The 15,890-nt window shown below is 56.7% G+C and overlaps 2 protein-coding genes across 3 annotated transcripts in view; both read left to right on the top strand.

The window, feature by feature from the left end:
- Positions 1–1,052, top strand: part of CCDC13 (coiled-coil domain containing 13) — a 38,325-nt gene extending 37,273 nt beyond the window's left edge. Inside the window, exon 15 of the mRNA XM_055321513.1 lies at positions 498–1,052. Coding sequence (XP_055177488.1) covers positions 498–699 — 202 coding nt within the window. The 3' untranslated portion in view covers positions 700–1,052. The remainder of the gene's footprint in view (positions 1–497) is intronic.
- A 5,605-nt stretch (positions 1,053–6,657) lies between these two features.
- On the top strand, positions 6,658–15,684 carry HHATL (hedgehog acyltransferase like). 2 transcript variants are annotated; one of them, XM_055320865.1, is made up of 12 exons: positions 6,658–6,868; positions 8,603–8,721; positions 9,092–9,159; positions 9,713–9,826; positions 9,942–10,136; positions 10,504–10,713; positions 11,059–11,230; positions 11,708–11,852; positions 11,975–12,010; positions 14,532–14,733; positions 15,117–15,258; positions 15,459–15,684. In XM_055320865.1, exons 2-12 carry the CDS (start codon positions 8,616–8,618, stop codon positions 15,581–15,583), a joined length of 1,515 nt encoding a protein of 504 aa, XP_055176840.1. In that variant the 5' UTR covers positions 6,658–6,868; positions 8,603–8,615; the 3' UTR covers positions 15,584–15,684. The 2 variants fall into 2 exon arrangements, with proteins under 2 accessions (XP_055176840.1, XP_055176839.1); XM_055320864.1 differs by lacking the exon at positions 6,658–6,868 and adding an exon at positions 7,850–8,034.
- The last annotated feature ends 206 nt before the right edge of the window (positions 15,685–15,890 follow it).

Raw genomic sequence — 15,890 nt, 5'->3', positions numbered from 1 at the left:
AAGGATCATGTCCCTCCCCTTTGACTTCTGTTTGCCGGGAGGGCTGCTTGCTGGGTCCTGGGTTCTAGGCCTGCAATTCAGCAACTGGCCATCAGAGGGCAGAGAGACCCAGCTGCACCCTGAGGACCAGAGTTCCAAGAGTTTTACTAAGCATGGGTTGCTGAAGCCACTTTTCTCACTCAGTTAAACTTCAGGGTCAAAGGCAGTGATGTTCCTGGAAGCATGGGGGGACCCCTACATATTAGTACTCATCCTTGAGGCAGCCAACATTTGAGGGAGCTCCTGGGTGCCAGGCCCAGGTCTGCAGGTGGGCCCAGAGAGGAGTCAGTGCCACATGATGTCCCCCCAGGGTCCTGGGGAAGAGGGGATGGGTCAGAGAGAACCTGAGACCAAGAGCAGCCACGCTGGCAGCCTTGTTCCCGGCATCCTTGTGCACATGCGTGATGCACAGGTATGCCAGTGAAGGCTACACTGAGCCCTTTCTTCACGTGGCCCAGACTGGCCATCCAGGTGGAAGAGAATGAAATGCTGAAGGCTGCCCTGGGCAGTGCCCTGCGTGGAAAGGAGGAGGATTTCCGAATGTACCATGAGACCCTGGGCCAGGTGAAAGGGGTCTTTCTGCAGGCCCTGCGGCAGCAGAAGGCGGACAGTGCTAGGATGGTCGCCGGGTGTCAGCCTGGAGGGACGGGGCAGCCATAGGCCTGGAGAGGACTCCATCTGTTCCTGGAAGCCAAGCTGGGGCAACCACCTCAGCTAGAAGAAGTTCTCCTAGAAGAAGTTCCCCAAGGGTGAGCAAAGCCTGCACCTCAGACCAGGAGGGCAAAGGAGAAGCCCTGGTGGAGAGCCCAGACAGGCCAGGCAATGGCAGGGGAGAAGGACCGGCGACCTGCTCGGCACCAGTGAGAGCCCTGGGACGACAAGCCAGCTCTGAACAGACAGATGCAGCCCCTGGGGCAGGTGCTCATCACCCGTGGCCTTGGGCCTAGCTGGGAGGCCCTGCATGCCCACAGGGCTCCATCCATACCAGACAGCTCTCAGGGCTCCAGCTGCCAGCCTCCCCAGCCCACCCACCCCTCGCCAGGGCACACCCCCCCTTCACCCAGCTCCCCCTCCACAGCTCTGTGGCCACCCCAGCCTTCGCAAACATGGGGGTATGTACTACCACCCACTTTGTCAGCCCACTCCTCAAGGCTCTTCCTTAGATGCAGACCTTTGGACTTGTAATAATAATGGTTATTTTCACACTTGCCACAGGTCCCCATGAGTGAGCATCTGTGGAAGCCTGACCTAGTCCTATAGTAACCTGGGAATTGATAGTCCTATTTTGCAGATGAAGAAACTGAGGCTTACAGAGAGAAGCTGGACTAATATTTAACCCTGGCCCGCCTGACTACAAAAGCAGGGTCCTCCAAGTAGAGCAACTGGCCAGGGTGGGAGTGCCCACCCCCAGTCAGCTGCTCCAGGAATTCCTTCCATTTGCTCCCAAAAGGCTGCAGATCATGGATACCGGTGGGGGGAGGGGGGCGGGCAGGAGCTTTGGAGCAGGAGGATTCTGAGACATGAGTCCTGGCCAAGTCGAGGTGCCCCTCCCTCATGGCCACATAGGGGTGAGCCCCCACGTCCCTCTGTAACTGTCAGTGTCCCCTGGGCTTCACTGCATGTACAGCTATGGGGAAGGGTGGCCACATATACCAACCACAGCCACACATACCAACCAGACCCCTTGGCTGCACCTGTGTACACACAGGCCCCCACAAAGCTGTAGATGCATGGAAATACCTAGACTCAGGAGCACGCAGTTGTATGGTGCATTCGTGCACCCCAGACAGTGCCGGCTCTGGACTCAGGCTCTCCACAGGGCATGTGTCCCCGCACACACACACACACACACACACACACACACACACGAAGACCAGTCACTCCCCAGTGACTCACAGATGTGGGGACACATGTTGTGTGGAGACCTCCCAGAGGGAAGCCACCTGGGGTTCCTGGGACCTGCCTACTCAGGCCCTTCCTCAGGTGGGGCCATGGAGGTGCTCTGTGCTGGTGGGGATGCTCTAGACACAGGTCTAGAGGTCCCCTGGCAAGGTGTAGTGAAGGCCATCAGTGACTCTGGTGGGCTCCTTAGGGCTCCAGGAAGGGAAGAGTTTTTCTGATTCCCTGTGAAAGGAAATGGCCAGGCAGAGCCAGAGGGGCTGAGAGGCCCTGTTCTGGGAGGGGACAGTGTGTGACCGTGAGGAGTTGGCCCAACACAGAGTCAGGGCACCAGACCCAGTAGTCCATACCTTCCCTTGCTGGCATGGGAAGCCCCACAGGGTGATCTGAGCATGTGTGGGTGCAGGCTCAGGCCCTCCATGGAGTCCTTGGGAGGGATAACCAGCTATCCTTCCTCTGGGATGGACAGAGGTGCAGGGGCCACCTCCAGGAAGTGCAGGGTGGCATAACCCACACCCTAACCACTCGAGGGTGGTTTTGCTGCCTTTCCTGGCTCAGGGCTGCGTCTGAGAGAGGAAAGGGCACCAAGTCACAGGGTCTGCATTGGTGGGGGACCTGGGGCACATCTCTTTCCCCATTCATCAGCTGTGTGGCATCAGGCGAGTTACTGGACCTCCCTGAACCTCCATGTCATCTGTAAAACGGGGACAGGAAGAGAAACCTCCTTCAAGGGCTGCGGTTATATGTGTCAAAGAATAGCTCAAAGACATTGAGCTAATCATTAGGTTGCCTTTTACTTCTATACAATGGACACATATCAATAGATTGTTTTCATTCCACAAAGATGAAACAGGCTTTACATGAAGGAGAGTGGACAGGAAAACTGCAGTCAGGTGTAGTAAAGCTTGTTTGCTTATTTTGGGGTCAGCAGATTAACTGGCATCTTGCAGAGGTCAGTCTGGGCGTTCAGTCCTTGCTTAGGCCAACTGGGGGCATAATGACAACTGTCTTAACTTCCAGATTCTACGGGCAGTCTTGAGAGCTTTGCTGTGGAACCACGTGCCAGGGGCCCCTGTCACGTCTGCTGGCACCTGCCATCAGCTTAGTTAGACCAAGTCTGCTCCATCCCCCATCAGAGTCCCTCTACAGGAGTCGCTGACTTAAAAAGTGTCAAGTGCTAGAGCAGAGGCTAGCACACAGTAAGCACTCAATAAATGGTAGCCCTCAGTATGACATCTGTTAGTTCAGCAAGCACCTGTTGAGTAGCCCCACCGTCCAGGCACGGTGGTATCAGGTGAGACAGACACGGTCCCTGAGCTCGAGGAAGTCCCCTGCCAGCTGGGGAGACAGACTTACAGGTCACCATCCACTCATCCAGCCTGCCTGAATCAGGCAGTGAGTGCCACTCACATGCCAGCCTCTTCCCCAAGTCAGAGATAATCTGATTTGCCAAAGGAGAGGTTGGGGTGGGGGGTATGGGATGCAGAGACAATGCAGCCCCTCACAGCCTCTCACCTTCTGTGCCGAGATTTCTGGGCTCACCGCCCAGATCTGGGCAGGGACGGGGCTGTCCATATTTCCCTGAAGCATGGGTGGTGGGGGATGGAAGGGGAAGACCGAGGAGAGCTAGTGAGCAGAACTTTTTAAAGAAGGGAGGGGTTGTCAAAGGGGCCAAGGACTAGGGCCCTGATGATCTAATGCAGGTGGGCCAGACGGGGAGTGGGACAACCTGGTCCGTCCAGCTGAGTGCCCGTGACCCCTCCCGAGCAGCACCACCTGTCCCTGGGGACCCCGAGGAGGCACCCCCAGCCCTCAGGGCGGGTGGGCACCAGTGGGAAGCAGGTGGGCTGGACTCGCTTTTCACAGATGAGAACACCAAGATCCCTTCACAGAGTCAGAAGTGGTAGGAGGGGGAGAGAGGGGCAAGGACAAGTAAAGAGGCGGGTGGTGGAGAGGCCTCAGGTGCGGACTCCCCCTGGCTGCACCCCACGCAGGTGCTGCCAGCCTGGGTGCTCAGGTTCCAACACTGACAGGTGAGCCTGGTCGAGCTGTGGGTGCGGTGGGGCCACCGTCCCCATGAAGGCCTCTGGGGCACTGCAGCTGAGCCGGACGAGGGCGTAGCCTGCCTCAGGCCCTTTGGAGCCCTGAGTACATTCCATCACCACTGGGCCCCTCCCTGCTTTCAGGAGCTCAGGGACGATGGTCTGCAGCGGGGGTCCTCCCTTGAGCCACCATCTGCAGCGGCCAGAACCAGCCTCACCTCTCCCTCTGCACCTCCAGCGAGCCCACAGCTGCCCTATCTCCTCTCCACAGGCACTGCCTACGGTGTAAGCCTTGCATAGACACACAAACACAGTACACACATCACACACACATATACACAACACACATGCACACACAAAGTGCATGCAGCATACACAAACACAACACGTGCCACAAACAACACGCAACACCAAACATACACACATACAACTGACACAAAACACAATCATAGACACAGGATATTTTCTATGAATTTTTACTTTAAGTAACAACATACTGAGAAATGACAAGGGATGCTGAGACTTGAGAGAATTGCCCCCCCTGCCCACTGCATCTTTCCCAGTGGCCCTGGTGGCATTCGGGAGGCTGACCCCAGGCCCTTGTGCCAATCAAAGCCTAGTCAGCTTCCTGCCCTTGTTTTGTGGGCTGGACATGCCGGGCACCCTCCCTCACCGCCCCTCTCATATAGGGAGGAGCTGGCCTTGGACTGTCCAGCGCCAGGTCCAAGAACCCTCCCCAGCCTTCTATCCGGGCTGCCATCCCCAAATGCCCAGCTCCCTGCAGACCCCACTGCATGGGGTCACCTGGGGCCCAGCTCCTGCTGCGTGAGCCTTACCTTTCTGGGCTTCTGGAGTGAGGCATCTGTATCTCTCTTTGTGAGGAATTCAGTGAGCCAGGCCCTTCATGGAATAAGTCACAGAATCCCCCCAAAAGCCCAATAAATAAGAGAGCAGGTCCACTTACAGATGAGACTCTGAGGCTCTGAGAAGTGGATCCCCCCAGCGAGGCAGATCTTGGGCTCGGTGCAAGTCAGCTGGCTGAACCTGTGCTCTGAACTACTTTTCTGAGCCCTTCTCTCCGAGCCTCATGGGGTTACCAGCTGGACGGCTGGCCCAGACTGGTCTCCGCTTGCACCCAGGATCGGTGAGTGGTGGGGTTCTTACTCCTGCAGGGCAATCAGTTCCAGAAGCTTATGGGGCTGACCTCCTTGTGGGTCAGTATCCTTTTCTACCAACTGTCAAACAATGGTAACACCCTCCCTAGGAGTTGTGGTGACATGAAAAGGAGTTAGTCCATGTAAAGCCTTAGAATCATTGCCCAGCTGCTGTGATTAACTTACTACCCTTCTAACCACCATTGACTCTTTACCTCAGGAGTCTGCTCAGGTGTGCCCCCACACCCACCCCTGTATAGGAAGCACTCCCTAACTCAGTCTTGCTCAGGCATCTGTCCCTGACACTGGCCTCCCCTAGTGCCCATGAGCCCACCTGCAGCCCTCCCCCAGCCCCTATATGGTGCAGCAATTTCAGTGTACACTTCCCAGGGCTGGGCACCCGTGATGAAAGCCTCTGTGTTGTTCTATGGGGTATGTATGCTGCTTCCTCTGGGCCAATGTGTCTGCTTGGGAGGAAGTTCATTGCCTAAGGGCATCATGGAAGGGTAGGAGACTCTCTTTCCCCTTCCCGGGTCTTGGTCAGGCTCTGGAAGCTCCCCTGCTAGGGGGTGGGAGAGGGATGCAGGAAGCAGCCGAGCCTATGGCTCTCTATGGAGAGGATCAGCAGCAGCTCTAGGACCTGTCCTGTGACTTGTCACAGTCACAAAGCTCCTTTAACCCTCCACGCCTCAGACCCTGCTCCCTGCACATGCATGAACTGGCCTCCAAAGACATGGCACAAGTGTATTCAGCTACCCTAGATTCTGAGGTCCTCATCCTAAAGGAAGACTGCCAGATGTTCCCATCCTCTTGGTGGGTTCTTCAGAATACCCTTCCCCATTGGGGGAAGGCTGGGCTGAGGCCTTGGCTGCCCCTTCCACAAGTACAGCTCTGTCCTGTTGCCCTTACAGGGCTCCCAGTTGGATAGGGACATTCAAAAGGATGCCAGCCATTCCAGGAACCTACTTAAGCCTTGCCAAGTGACCCTACTAGCACCCCTCCCCCTGAGCAACTGCATATGAGACACGACTGGAGTATGGGACCCCCCCCTGCCACATGTCTCCTGACAGTTCCAATCCTACTAGTCAAGCCAGTCCTCCCTCAGGCACCAATGCCTGGCCAGTTAGGACTCTGAGCATAATGAAATAAGGCAGAGCAGGGGGCTGTATGGTTCTGCCCTTGGGAGTTCACTCATAAAGGTGTGGGCTAGAATATGGAGCTGAGCATGAAGTGTGCTTGTGAATGCGTGCAGTGGGGGCAGGGCTCACAAGAGGTCGGTGGGGACTGCCCAGAAGTCTTCCTGGAAGAGAGGAGTCCTGGCCAGCAGTGAGAGGGAGGCACAGGCTCTACAGAGCAGAAGAGGCAGGCTGAAGTGGGGCCCAGGTGTCCCTGTTAGAACCTATGCCACTGGCCACCCCTTCCCCCAACCCTGCCCCCCCATGATCCTCCCTGCGGCTCCCTGTGGCCAGAAGCTCTGCAGTGCTCGGCTTGGCTCCACTCTGCTCAGCTCCGCTCCAGGAAGGCCACCTCCTCCCTGCCCTCCTCCACCCTCCTCCACCCTCCTCCTGCTGTCACCACTCATCGCTCATAGCCTTGAGGGGGTGGGGACCCCAGGGCTGGACACACCTCACTGTGGCCCCAGAGCCTAGCTGGTCGGACGGACGCACGGTCGGACGCAGGACCCCGGAGCCCCGAGGTGGGCAGTGTGCCAGGGTCCCTCACAGCCTCCTCAAGGTCAGTGCCAGCCGGGGATGCAGCCACTCTGGGGTCCTTGAGACCTGTGGAACCCACCTCAGGCCCCTCATCCCAGACTTTAGACCCCAAAGCAGTCTTCACTGCAGGTGTACCTGAGGTAGGCAGGTCCTGGGGACGGGGGCACCGCTGTGTCCAATGGGGGCCCCAGTCCAGGGGTCTGCCGGAAGAGGTCTCAGGCTGGGGGCCAGCCCGGGCTCTGCTCACGGAGGCCTCACTGGGGACACCCCGCACCGGCCATGGGGAGCTAAAATTGGAAAGTGGCAAGTGGGAGGCAGCTGACAAAGCTATTTCGCGGGCTCTTCACCGTGCTCCGGTTTCAAGCTCCTGCTCCATTAACCCGATCCTCCGGGCCTCCCTCCCCCACCTGGCGGGTGAGGAGGTGCCTCAGCCCTCAGGCCAACAGTACAGAGTCCGGGAAGCCCCCTGGTATGGACAGGGGCAGCAATGGTCTTCTCTTATCTGAGATTCCCCTAGGAACACACAATCCCATCCCAGGCTCACTGTGTGACCTTGACGGGTCCCTGCCTCTCTCTGGTCCATGGCCCCTCTGTCTCAGTAGTGGGGAGAATGCTGACTGTGGGGGCCCAGGAGAGCTGGTTGCAGTGCTGGTAAGGGAAATTTCGGGGAGGATCACGGGTGGGAGACAGGGTCATGCCAGCCTCCTCTTGGCCCAGCCTGGCCTAGCCCAAGACGGTGCCTAGACACGTTCCTCCTCTTAATTTGGCCCTGGGTCTGTTAACTGCTGGGTCTTTTAACTGTGCACCCTTGGGAAAGCCTAAGGCCAGGCTGGAGCATAGGAGGGGCACAGGAGGAGATGGCCCAACAGGACTGCTGGGGATGAACTAGGCCCTGGAAGAAGGGAGTGGCTAGGCTCACCCTGAGCCCGATACCGGTCAGCACCTTGGACAGTAGCCAGCACCCTCCCCGGTGCCCAACCGGCCCTGCTTGGCCCCACACCCACAACCCCCAGGGCACCTCTTCAAATAGCACAGCCTCCAGCTGGCATCCAGGGCCCGAATACCCAAGCATTGAGAGAGTGGGCTGGTGTGGCCACGGACACAGGCAGGGACCAGGGAAGTGGCAGGCCGGGGCTCAGGAACCCGTTGGGGCAATGGGAATCAGTGAGAGGCTGGAAGCTGAATGAGGTAAGGAAGCCTAATGCTGGGGATCGGACCTGGGAGGCCAGGAGACCTCAGGGAAGTAAAGCAGCTCTAGAGGGGTGTGGGAATCAGAGAAGGGGGCACTAGCGGGAGGGGCGGCATTGTCAGGAGCTGACGGAGGTTCACTGAGGGGGTTGGGGACCCTGAGGAAGAGAAACATGACTGAGGTGATACAGGTGGGGTACCTCTGTGTTAAGGTTATCTGAGGTCCTGGCAGGAGCAATTTGAGCAAAGAGGGGGGCCGGTCCACCTGGAAGGTATGAAGGAGTAAATGAAGGTGAGGCAGGCAAGCTGAGAGTCAAGATTATGCTTTCAAAAGCCTCCAAAGGGAAGGGTGGGAGCTAGAGCAGCAGCTAGGAAGTGGAGCCCGATGTTATGGCATCTGGGAGGAGTAGGGGGGAGTGGGGGCAGGAAGGGATAGGGTAGGATAATAGCATGAGATCCCTGAAGGGGAAGAGGGGCAATCTCTCTTCCGAATGGGATCCCCATCACCTCTGTGGGGCTAGGCGGGGCTGGGGGGTGGCAATACCCTCACCCAATCTGTCTTCCCCAGTCCCATCGAGGCTATGGGCATCAGGACCACGTTGCCCACAACGGAGCTGGGCTTGTACTCCCTGGTGCTGAGTGGGGCTCTGGCCTATGCTGGCCGAGGCCTCCTTGAAGCTTCACAAGGTAACAGCCGGACTCTGGAGCACAGGGTGGGTGGGACCCTTCTTTCCCTGTGTCCTCAGGCTTCCACCCAGCAAGGCCATAAACTTAAAGACTCCAGACCCAGAATATTCCAGGGGTCTGAACTGAGGTAGGTGTAGTCACAGGGAAAGACACTGACAGAGACCGGCCCCAGAGAGAGACTGAGACACTCAGGGAGACAGTCATAGAGACCTGGCCCAAGACACACAGTAAGACCCACAGAGAAGAGGCACAGACAGACCTAGACCCATTCCCTCCCCAGTAGGGTGGGGGTCAGCCTTGCTGTAGGGGCAGGCAAAGGTGTGGGTGTGAAGTCCCCCCGGCGCCCACTGAGGCCACACTCTGTTCTCAGATGGGGCCCACAGGAAGGCCTTCCGGGAGTCCGTGCGACCTGGCTGGGAGTACATTGGCCGGAAGATGGTAGGTCCCCCATGCCCCAGTGTCCCTGACTGAGGTCCCGGATCCCCGGCATGTCTCTCTCATCCCAGACCCTTCCCAACTATCCCCCCATTCTAGATGTTCCCATGTAACTGAGGGCTCCCAGTGAGAAAGGTCCCTGGCTTGAGCTCCAGAACCTTCAGTTTCTCTCACTGATTCAACCTGTGTCCTCCTGGGGCCACATCAAACCCGCCCCCAGACACTGCTCATTTAGGAAAAGTTAAACTGAGACATGCTTCAGCAGGGGCTTCCAGCACCATCTTTCCCAGGAACAATGCCATAATGCTGGAATGTCAGGCAATATGCTGAACAGAGGGGGAGCTCTGAGGGGTAGGGCAGCTCACATGGGCCCCTCGCTTCTTTCTACCTACCTGGCTGGTACTTCCCTCAGAGGGGAAGGCAAGGGCCTGCCAGCCATGGCTGTCCTCTAATGCACAAGAATACGGGGGCTGGGGAGGCACTAGGACTCTGATCAGCCCAAGTGCCAGCCCATCCTGCCTCCTGCCCCTGCTTAACCTGCCCGGGCCCGCTCCAGGACGTGGCTGACTTCGAGTGGGTGATGTGGTTCACCTCCTTCCGCAATGTCATCGTCTTCGCCCTCTCTGGACATGTGCTGTTTGCTAAACTCTGCACAATGGTTGCCCCCCAGGTGAGCTGGACCTGGGCCACCCCAGCCCCCCTGCCAGCTTCCCCTAAGCTACAAGGGTTGGGGTCCCACCTCCATTTGTATGGTTAGATAAGCCATTCCTTCTCCCTGTTCACAGCTCCGCTCCTGGATGTATGCTGTGTATGGGGCTCTGGCTGTGCTGGGCACGATGGGCCCTTGGTACCTGCTGCTGCTGTTTGGTCACTGTGTCAGTCTCTATGTGGCCTCACTCTTGGGCCAGCCCTGGCTCTGTCTTGGCCTGGGCCTAGTCAGCCTTGCCTCCTTCAAGCTGGATCCCCTGATCTCCTGGCAGGTGTGCACTGGGGAGGGGCAAAGGTGGAGGGTACAGAAATAGGACCCCAAACTTCTCACCCCATCCAAAGCCCTTGCTTCCAGAATCTCCCCTAAGAATTTCCTTCACTCTCCCACCTGTCTCTAAACCTTTGAATGTGGCACATACCCCCCCCCCCATAGTGGTCCCCTCCACAACAGCAGGGATGTGTCTAGCTCGTTCCCTGCTCTATCCAAGCACTAATGCGAATTAGCACTCAGTGGCCAGTGTGGATTGGCTCTGCAAGAGAGGAAGGGGCAGGACAAGGCTGGGCCCCTGTGGGAAGCTGGGTGGGCTTCCCAGAGACGGGGGCACCTGGTGAGCTGGCGGCCTGTTCTCTCCCATCCAGAGCGGGTTTGTAACAGGCACTTTTGATCTTCAAGAGGTGCTGTTTCATGGGGGCAGCGGTTTCACAGTGCTGCGTTGTACCAGCTTTGCGCTGGAGAGCTGTGCCCACCCTGACCGCCGCTACTCCCTAGCTGACCTGCTCAAGTACAACTTCTACCTGCCTTTCTTCTTCTTCGGGCCCATCATGACCTTTGATCGCTTCCATGCCCAGGTGAGGGGACACCCTGTGAGCTTCCAGCACAGGCCTGGGACTTCCTCTTCAGACAGAGGCTCCCATCTCAGCCAGGACTCCCAGGGCAGGCTGTGTCCTCACCCCAGGCATTACTCCCAGATGAAGCCATAATACCTTACCTCCTCAGACCCCAGTATGGGGTCACATTCCCTGCTCAGACGGGGATCAAAGGGTGGAAAGGTGACTCCACTCTCAAGCATGGCTGCCAGGATAAAGCCCCGTTTCCCCTCATCCTCTGATCCCCAGGCAGTTGGTGATTCCCCATTCAGACAGGATTCCCCCAGCAGGGCTTGCCTCCCCACTCAGACACTTTGCATCCCCCAGATGAGCCAGGTGGAGCCGGTGAGGCAAGAGGGTGAGCTGTGGCGCATCCGGGCCCAGGCCGGCCTCAGCGTGGTGACCATCATAGCCGTGGACATCTTCTTCCACTTCTTCTATATCCTCACCATCCCCAGTGACCTCAAGTTTGCCAACCGCCTCCCGGACAGCGCCCTCGGTGGGTGCGCATCTGGGACAGAACAGGGACCAGGAAAGACAGAAAGACACACCCTCTGCACCCCCTGGCATCACTCCTGGGGAAGCTAACACCCAGAGAGGCCACAGCACCTATCCAAGGGTGGGGGAGCTGGGATTTATTCTTTGAAATGTCTAGGACTTGGAGTTAGCTTTGTTCTGAGAAGCCAGAGAGGTAGGGGCAGAGCCCACCTCACAAGGGCCTTGGGACAGTTTCCACCACCTGGATGGGGTCTCCCTGGGTTGGGCCGGGCCCAGCTCCTCCCCTAGGACGTGTGGGGGGGGTTGAGGTCTCCATGGGGGTGGACCAGGGGCCAGGATCTCTCCCCAGACCTGCAAACCTGCCCAGAGGGGCCATAGGGGAGGGCCGGGCTCTGTGCCTCCCCACCATGATTTGGGGGATCTGGGGAGCGGAGACCAGCACGATGCCCTCCAGGCAGTGATGACACCCTGCCCCCAGCTGGCCTAGCCTACTCAAATCTGGTGTATGACTGGGTGAAGGCGGCTGTCCTCTTTGGTGTGGTCAACACTGTGGCACGCCTCGACCACTTGGATCCACCCCAGCCTCCCAAGTGCATCACAGCACTCTACGTCTTCGCGGAAACGTGAGTGCAAGGAGATCTGGGGGGCACGCCCCTACAGTCCCCACCTCCCGCTAGCCTTTTTCCCCTATTCCCCTGGAACTTTCTTCCTGGCTGATTCACACACATCCGCTCTCCTTCCTCAGGCACTTTGACCGTGGCATCAACGACTGGCTTTGCAAGTGAGTTGGGGTGGGGTGGAGTGGGGCAGTGGTCACAGTCATCCTGCCAGGTATCTGAGCCCGGCAGTGAAGAGATGGTCCACGCTTTAAAAGATAAGCCCTGGGCCAGAGGAAGGAAGAAGAAGGTCGTCACAGAGGTCTAGGTGAAAGACAGAGGTTTGGATATGGGTGGGGCACTGGATATGAGAGAAATGGTTGGAGTGGGAGAGGTCCTTGTGGTGGTTGGGTGTGAAGGCCTGGGGTTCAGAGAAGTCTGGAGGATGGATGCAGCTCTGAGCATTGAGTGTGGGAGGGTGGTCTTTAGTCCTTGGGAGTGCATAAGTTCCAAGGAGAGAAAGTCAAGAAGAGGAGAGGTATAGCTGAGATTGGAGCTAGAAGGACTGGGGCAGCTGGGTCACAGGCTGCTGTTGGAAGCTAGCTACTGAGGGGGATGACAGAGGAATTGCTAAAGGGAGAAGTGAGGTGTCTTAAGATAGCAAATAATGGGCCACGGTTTGTTGCTAAGAGGAACTATAAGTTGGGGAGGCAGGATAGAGGGGTGATTGATAGGGTGAGGTCCCCAAGGAGGGAGGAGGCAATGGAACCAGTGCTAAGCAGAGGCTCAGCCTCAGGACAGGGAGGAGAAAGAGAAGCTAGCATGGATACAGGGTGTCAGGTTAGTGTAGAAAAGTAAAGGATCCACCTGAAGGCTTCAGTTTTCTCCACGAAGTAGGAGACAAGGTCACCGGCTGACAGATGCAGGGTTGGGCATCACTGTGCCACCTTTCCTCTTGGCTAGCTCACCCACCACATGCACTCACAGCTGGGGAAGTGATAAGGGTGGAGTACCCACTGCAGAGCATGGCAGAAGAAGCTGACTAGAGAAACCTTGGCATTGAGAGCCCAGGTGGGGGTGGAGGCAGTGGACATATGGACTTTGATATGTGAAGTTGTGAGATTTTAGCTTCTTGAGTGGAAGTGAGAACGCGGGTGATCAGGCTCTCCCAGACAGGCAAGAAGGAAGAATTGAAGGATAAGGGGCTTTAGGTTCTTTACAATGATGACTTATTGAATTGAAGCCAGTTAAAGAGGGCAGGAAAGATAGAGTCTCAAGGTGAGGAAGAGGGGGAGGGATCAATGAGATTGAAGAACTGGATTTGGGGGGCCACATCTGGAGGGGATGGGGGGAGAATGGTAACTTGGAAGCAATGAAAATTCAAGTGGTGCCAAAGTTGGGAGTATGGCCATGGGAGCAGGTGGCTGAGATGGTGTGGAGAAGAAACCATTGGAAATGAAGAGGTCTAGGCATGGGGAGGCCTTACTCAGTGGGTCTTCTACTGAATGCATGTAACAAGTACTTATTGAGTACCTACTATGTGCCAGGCACTGTTCTGGGCACTGGGGATTTACAACAGTGAATATGACAAAGGCCTTGAATTGGAGTTTACAGTCTACTGGGGATAAACAGACCATAAACAGGTAAACAAACACATAAATAAGATCATTTTAGAAAGTGGTGTTATGAAAAAAGTGAAACTAGTGTAATGGAATAGAGGTTGGCCACAGGACAGAAGCTTCTACAGTTGTGGTCTGTGCAGGCCTCTGTGCAATGATATTCAAACTGAGACTTGAGTGATAAGGAAATCTAGGGAAGAGAATTCCAAGGAGAAGGAACAAGTGCATAGGCTTGAGGCAGGAGCCAGCCGTGTTTGTTGGAGGGACGGGAAGGCAAGTAAGGCGACAACATTAGGGGGAAATGGTGGGTGATGAAGTCAGGGAGGGTGGCAGAAACCAGACATCGTGGGACTCCTAGCCTTAGTAGGTAGGTAGTTTAGTCTAACTGCAATAGGGAGCCATTGGGGGAGGGTTTGATTGGGGAAGTCATGTGATCTGACTTAAACCCTTTGAGATGCCTCTTGTTGCTGTGTGGAGAACAGATGGTAGGGGTCCAAAGGCAGAAGCATGGAAATGACTTAAGAGACTTTTGCAGTAATCTATGACAGGGGATGACCTGCTGGACAAGGGTGGTGGCAGTGGGGGTGGCAAGCAGCAGTCAGGACTGTGTGGAGCCCATAGAACTTGCTGGCTTGGATGTGGAGAGAAGAACTGACGGTCCAAGATGGCGCCAAGGCTTCCAGATGCAACTGAATTGCTGGAAGTGTCATTATCTGAGATGAGGATGCAGCGGGTTTGGACAGGGATGGGGGAATCAGTCATCCAAGTGAGATGTCTAGTGACGGATGTATGAGTCAAGAGAGCAGGCTAAAGACTCAGATTTGGGCTCATCAGCATAGAGACAGGGTTCAGAGTCTTGGGTCTGGATGAGATCACTTCGGGAATGAATGAAGAGATATGAAGTTCAAAGCTGAGCCTTCCACATTCTGAAGTTGGGAGAGGAGGAGCAGCCACCTGAGGTCAGGCATGCTGGATGTGCCCAGGATGATACTGTTGAATGGGGCTGCCCCTGCTGTGTACCCTTTGTCCCTCTCCTACCTGCCTTCCCCCACATTCCCTCTGGTCCTTTCTCCTGCCTTTCTTGCAGGTATGTGTATGATCACATTGGTGGGGAGCACTCTGAGGTGATCCCAGAGCTGGGGGCCACTGTGGCCACATTTGCCATCACTACTCTGTGGCTTGGACCTTGTGATATTGTTTACCTGTGGTCATTCCTTAACTGCTTTGGCCTCAACTTTGAGCTCTGGGTGCAGAAGCTGGCAGAGTGGGGGCCCCTAGCACAAATTGAGGTGAGTGGCAGGAGGTCTGGGGCAGGAGTTGGCTAAATCACTGCAGAGGGTGGCACTACTGCTCTCACATTTGGCCCCCAGTCCAGAACTTTCTCAACACAACGTCCCTGTTGTCAGGGCAATGGCTCCCCCTGCAGGTATCTAGCACCCCGTTCTGTGGGGTGTGGGCACCTGGGCCAGGCTGTGTTGGTCAGGCCCTCCCATCTCTCTGGTACTCAGTATTCCCATCTTTAACAATGAGGGAAGGCTGACCTGGGGACTTTCAGAGACCCAACCATATGCCCAGGACCCAGGGTAGCCATGTAGGCAGGGCCTCTGACCAAGCATGTCCTCTTTCCCCTGGCCCTCTCGTCCCACTGCCAATGCTTCCCTGGACTGGGCAGGCCTCTTTGTCGGAGCAGATGTCTCGCAGGGTCCGGGCCCTGTTCGGAGCCATGAACTTCTGGGCCATCATCATGTACAACCTTGTAAGCCTGAACAGCCTTGAATTCACAGAGCTGGTTGCCAGGCGACTGCTACTCACAGGTGAGGGCCAGGGGGGTTGTGGACACAGGAAATGCCAGGCATCAACCTTGAGGTCTGTGACCTTCTGAAAGGCCCCCACCCCACCCCAACACCCCAGGGGCTCAGTGGGGAGGGCCAATCAGGTGAGGAGAGCCATTAGAAGAAGAGTCACTGAGGATGGGGTCCTGCTCCTGGGCATCAATGACCTCTTCCCCACACAGGGTTCCCCCAGACCACTCTGGCTGTCCTATTTGTCACCTACTGTGGTGTCCAGCTGGTGAAGGAGCGAGAGAGAACCATGGCACTAGAGGAGGACCAGAAGCAGGACAAAGAGAAGCTGGAGTAGGTGGGAGGAAGAAGGAGGGAAGAAGGATGGCTCTGCGCAGCTATTCCCAAGCCCAGGCCCAGGCCTGGCCAGACGGGGCCTGACCCATAGAATAAAAGACTTTTCTACCATAGTCTGGCTGTTCCCTATCCCTTCCACTAGCAATCTCCTGGCTCTCTGTCCATGATGAATGAAGAGGTGGAGGTTCTGGGTTACAGGGAGGTGGGTCAGGCTTCCAGGATGTGGAGGAGATACCCACATGGGGTGTGGAGGCCACCGACCTGGGCAACCCAGCAACTGACATTGACACCCGGAATCTTCAACCACC

Source organism: Nyctereutes procyonoides, unplaced genomic scaffold, assembly GCF_905146905.1.
Source record: "Nyctereutes procyonoides isolate TBG_1078 unplaced genomic scaffold, NYPRO_anot_genome, whole genome shotgun sequence".
NCBI classification, from domain to species: Eukaryota; Metazoa; Chordata; class Mammalia; order Carnivora; family Canidae; genus Nyctereutes; species Nyctereutes procyonoides.
The sequence above is the reverse complement of the archived record's forward strand: the minus strand, read 5'-3'. Positions and strand labels throughout refer to the sequence as shown.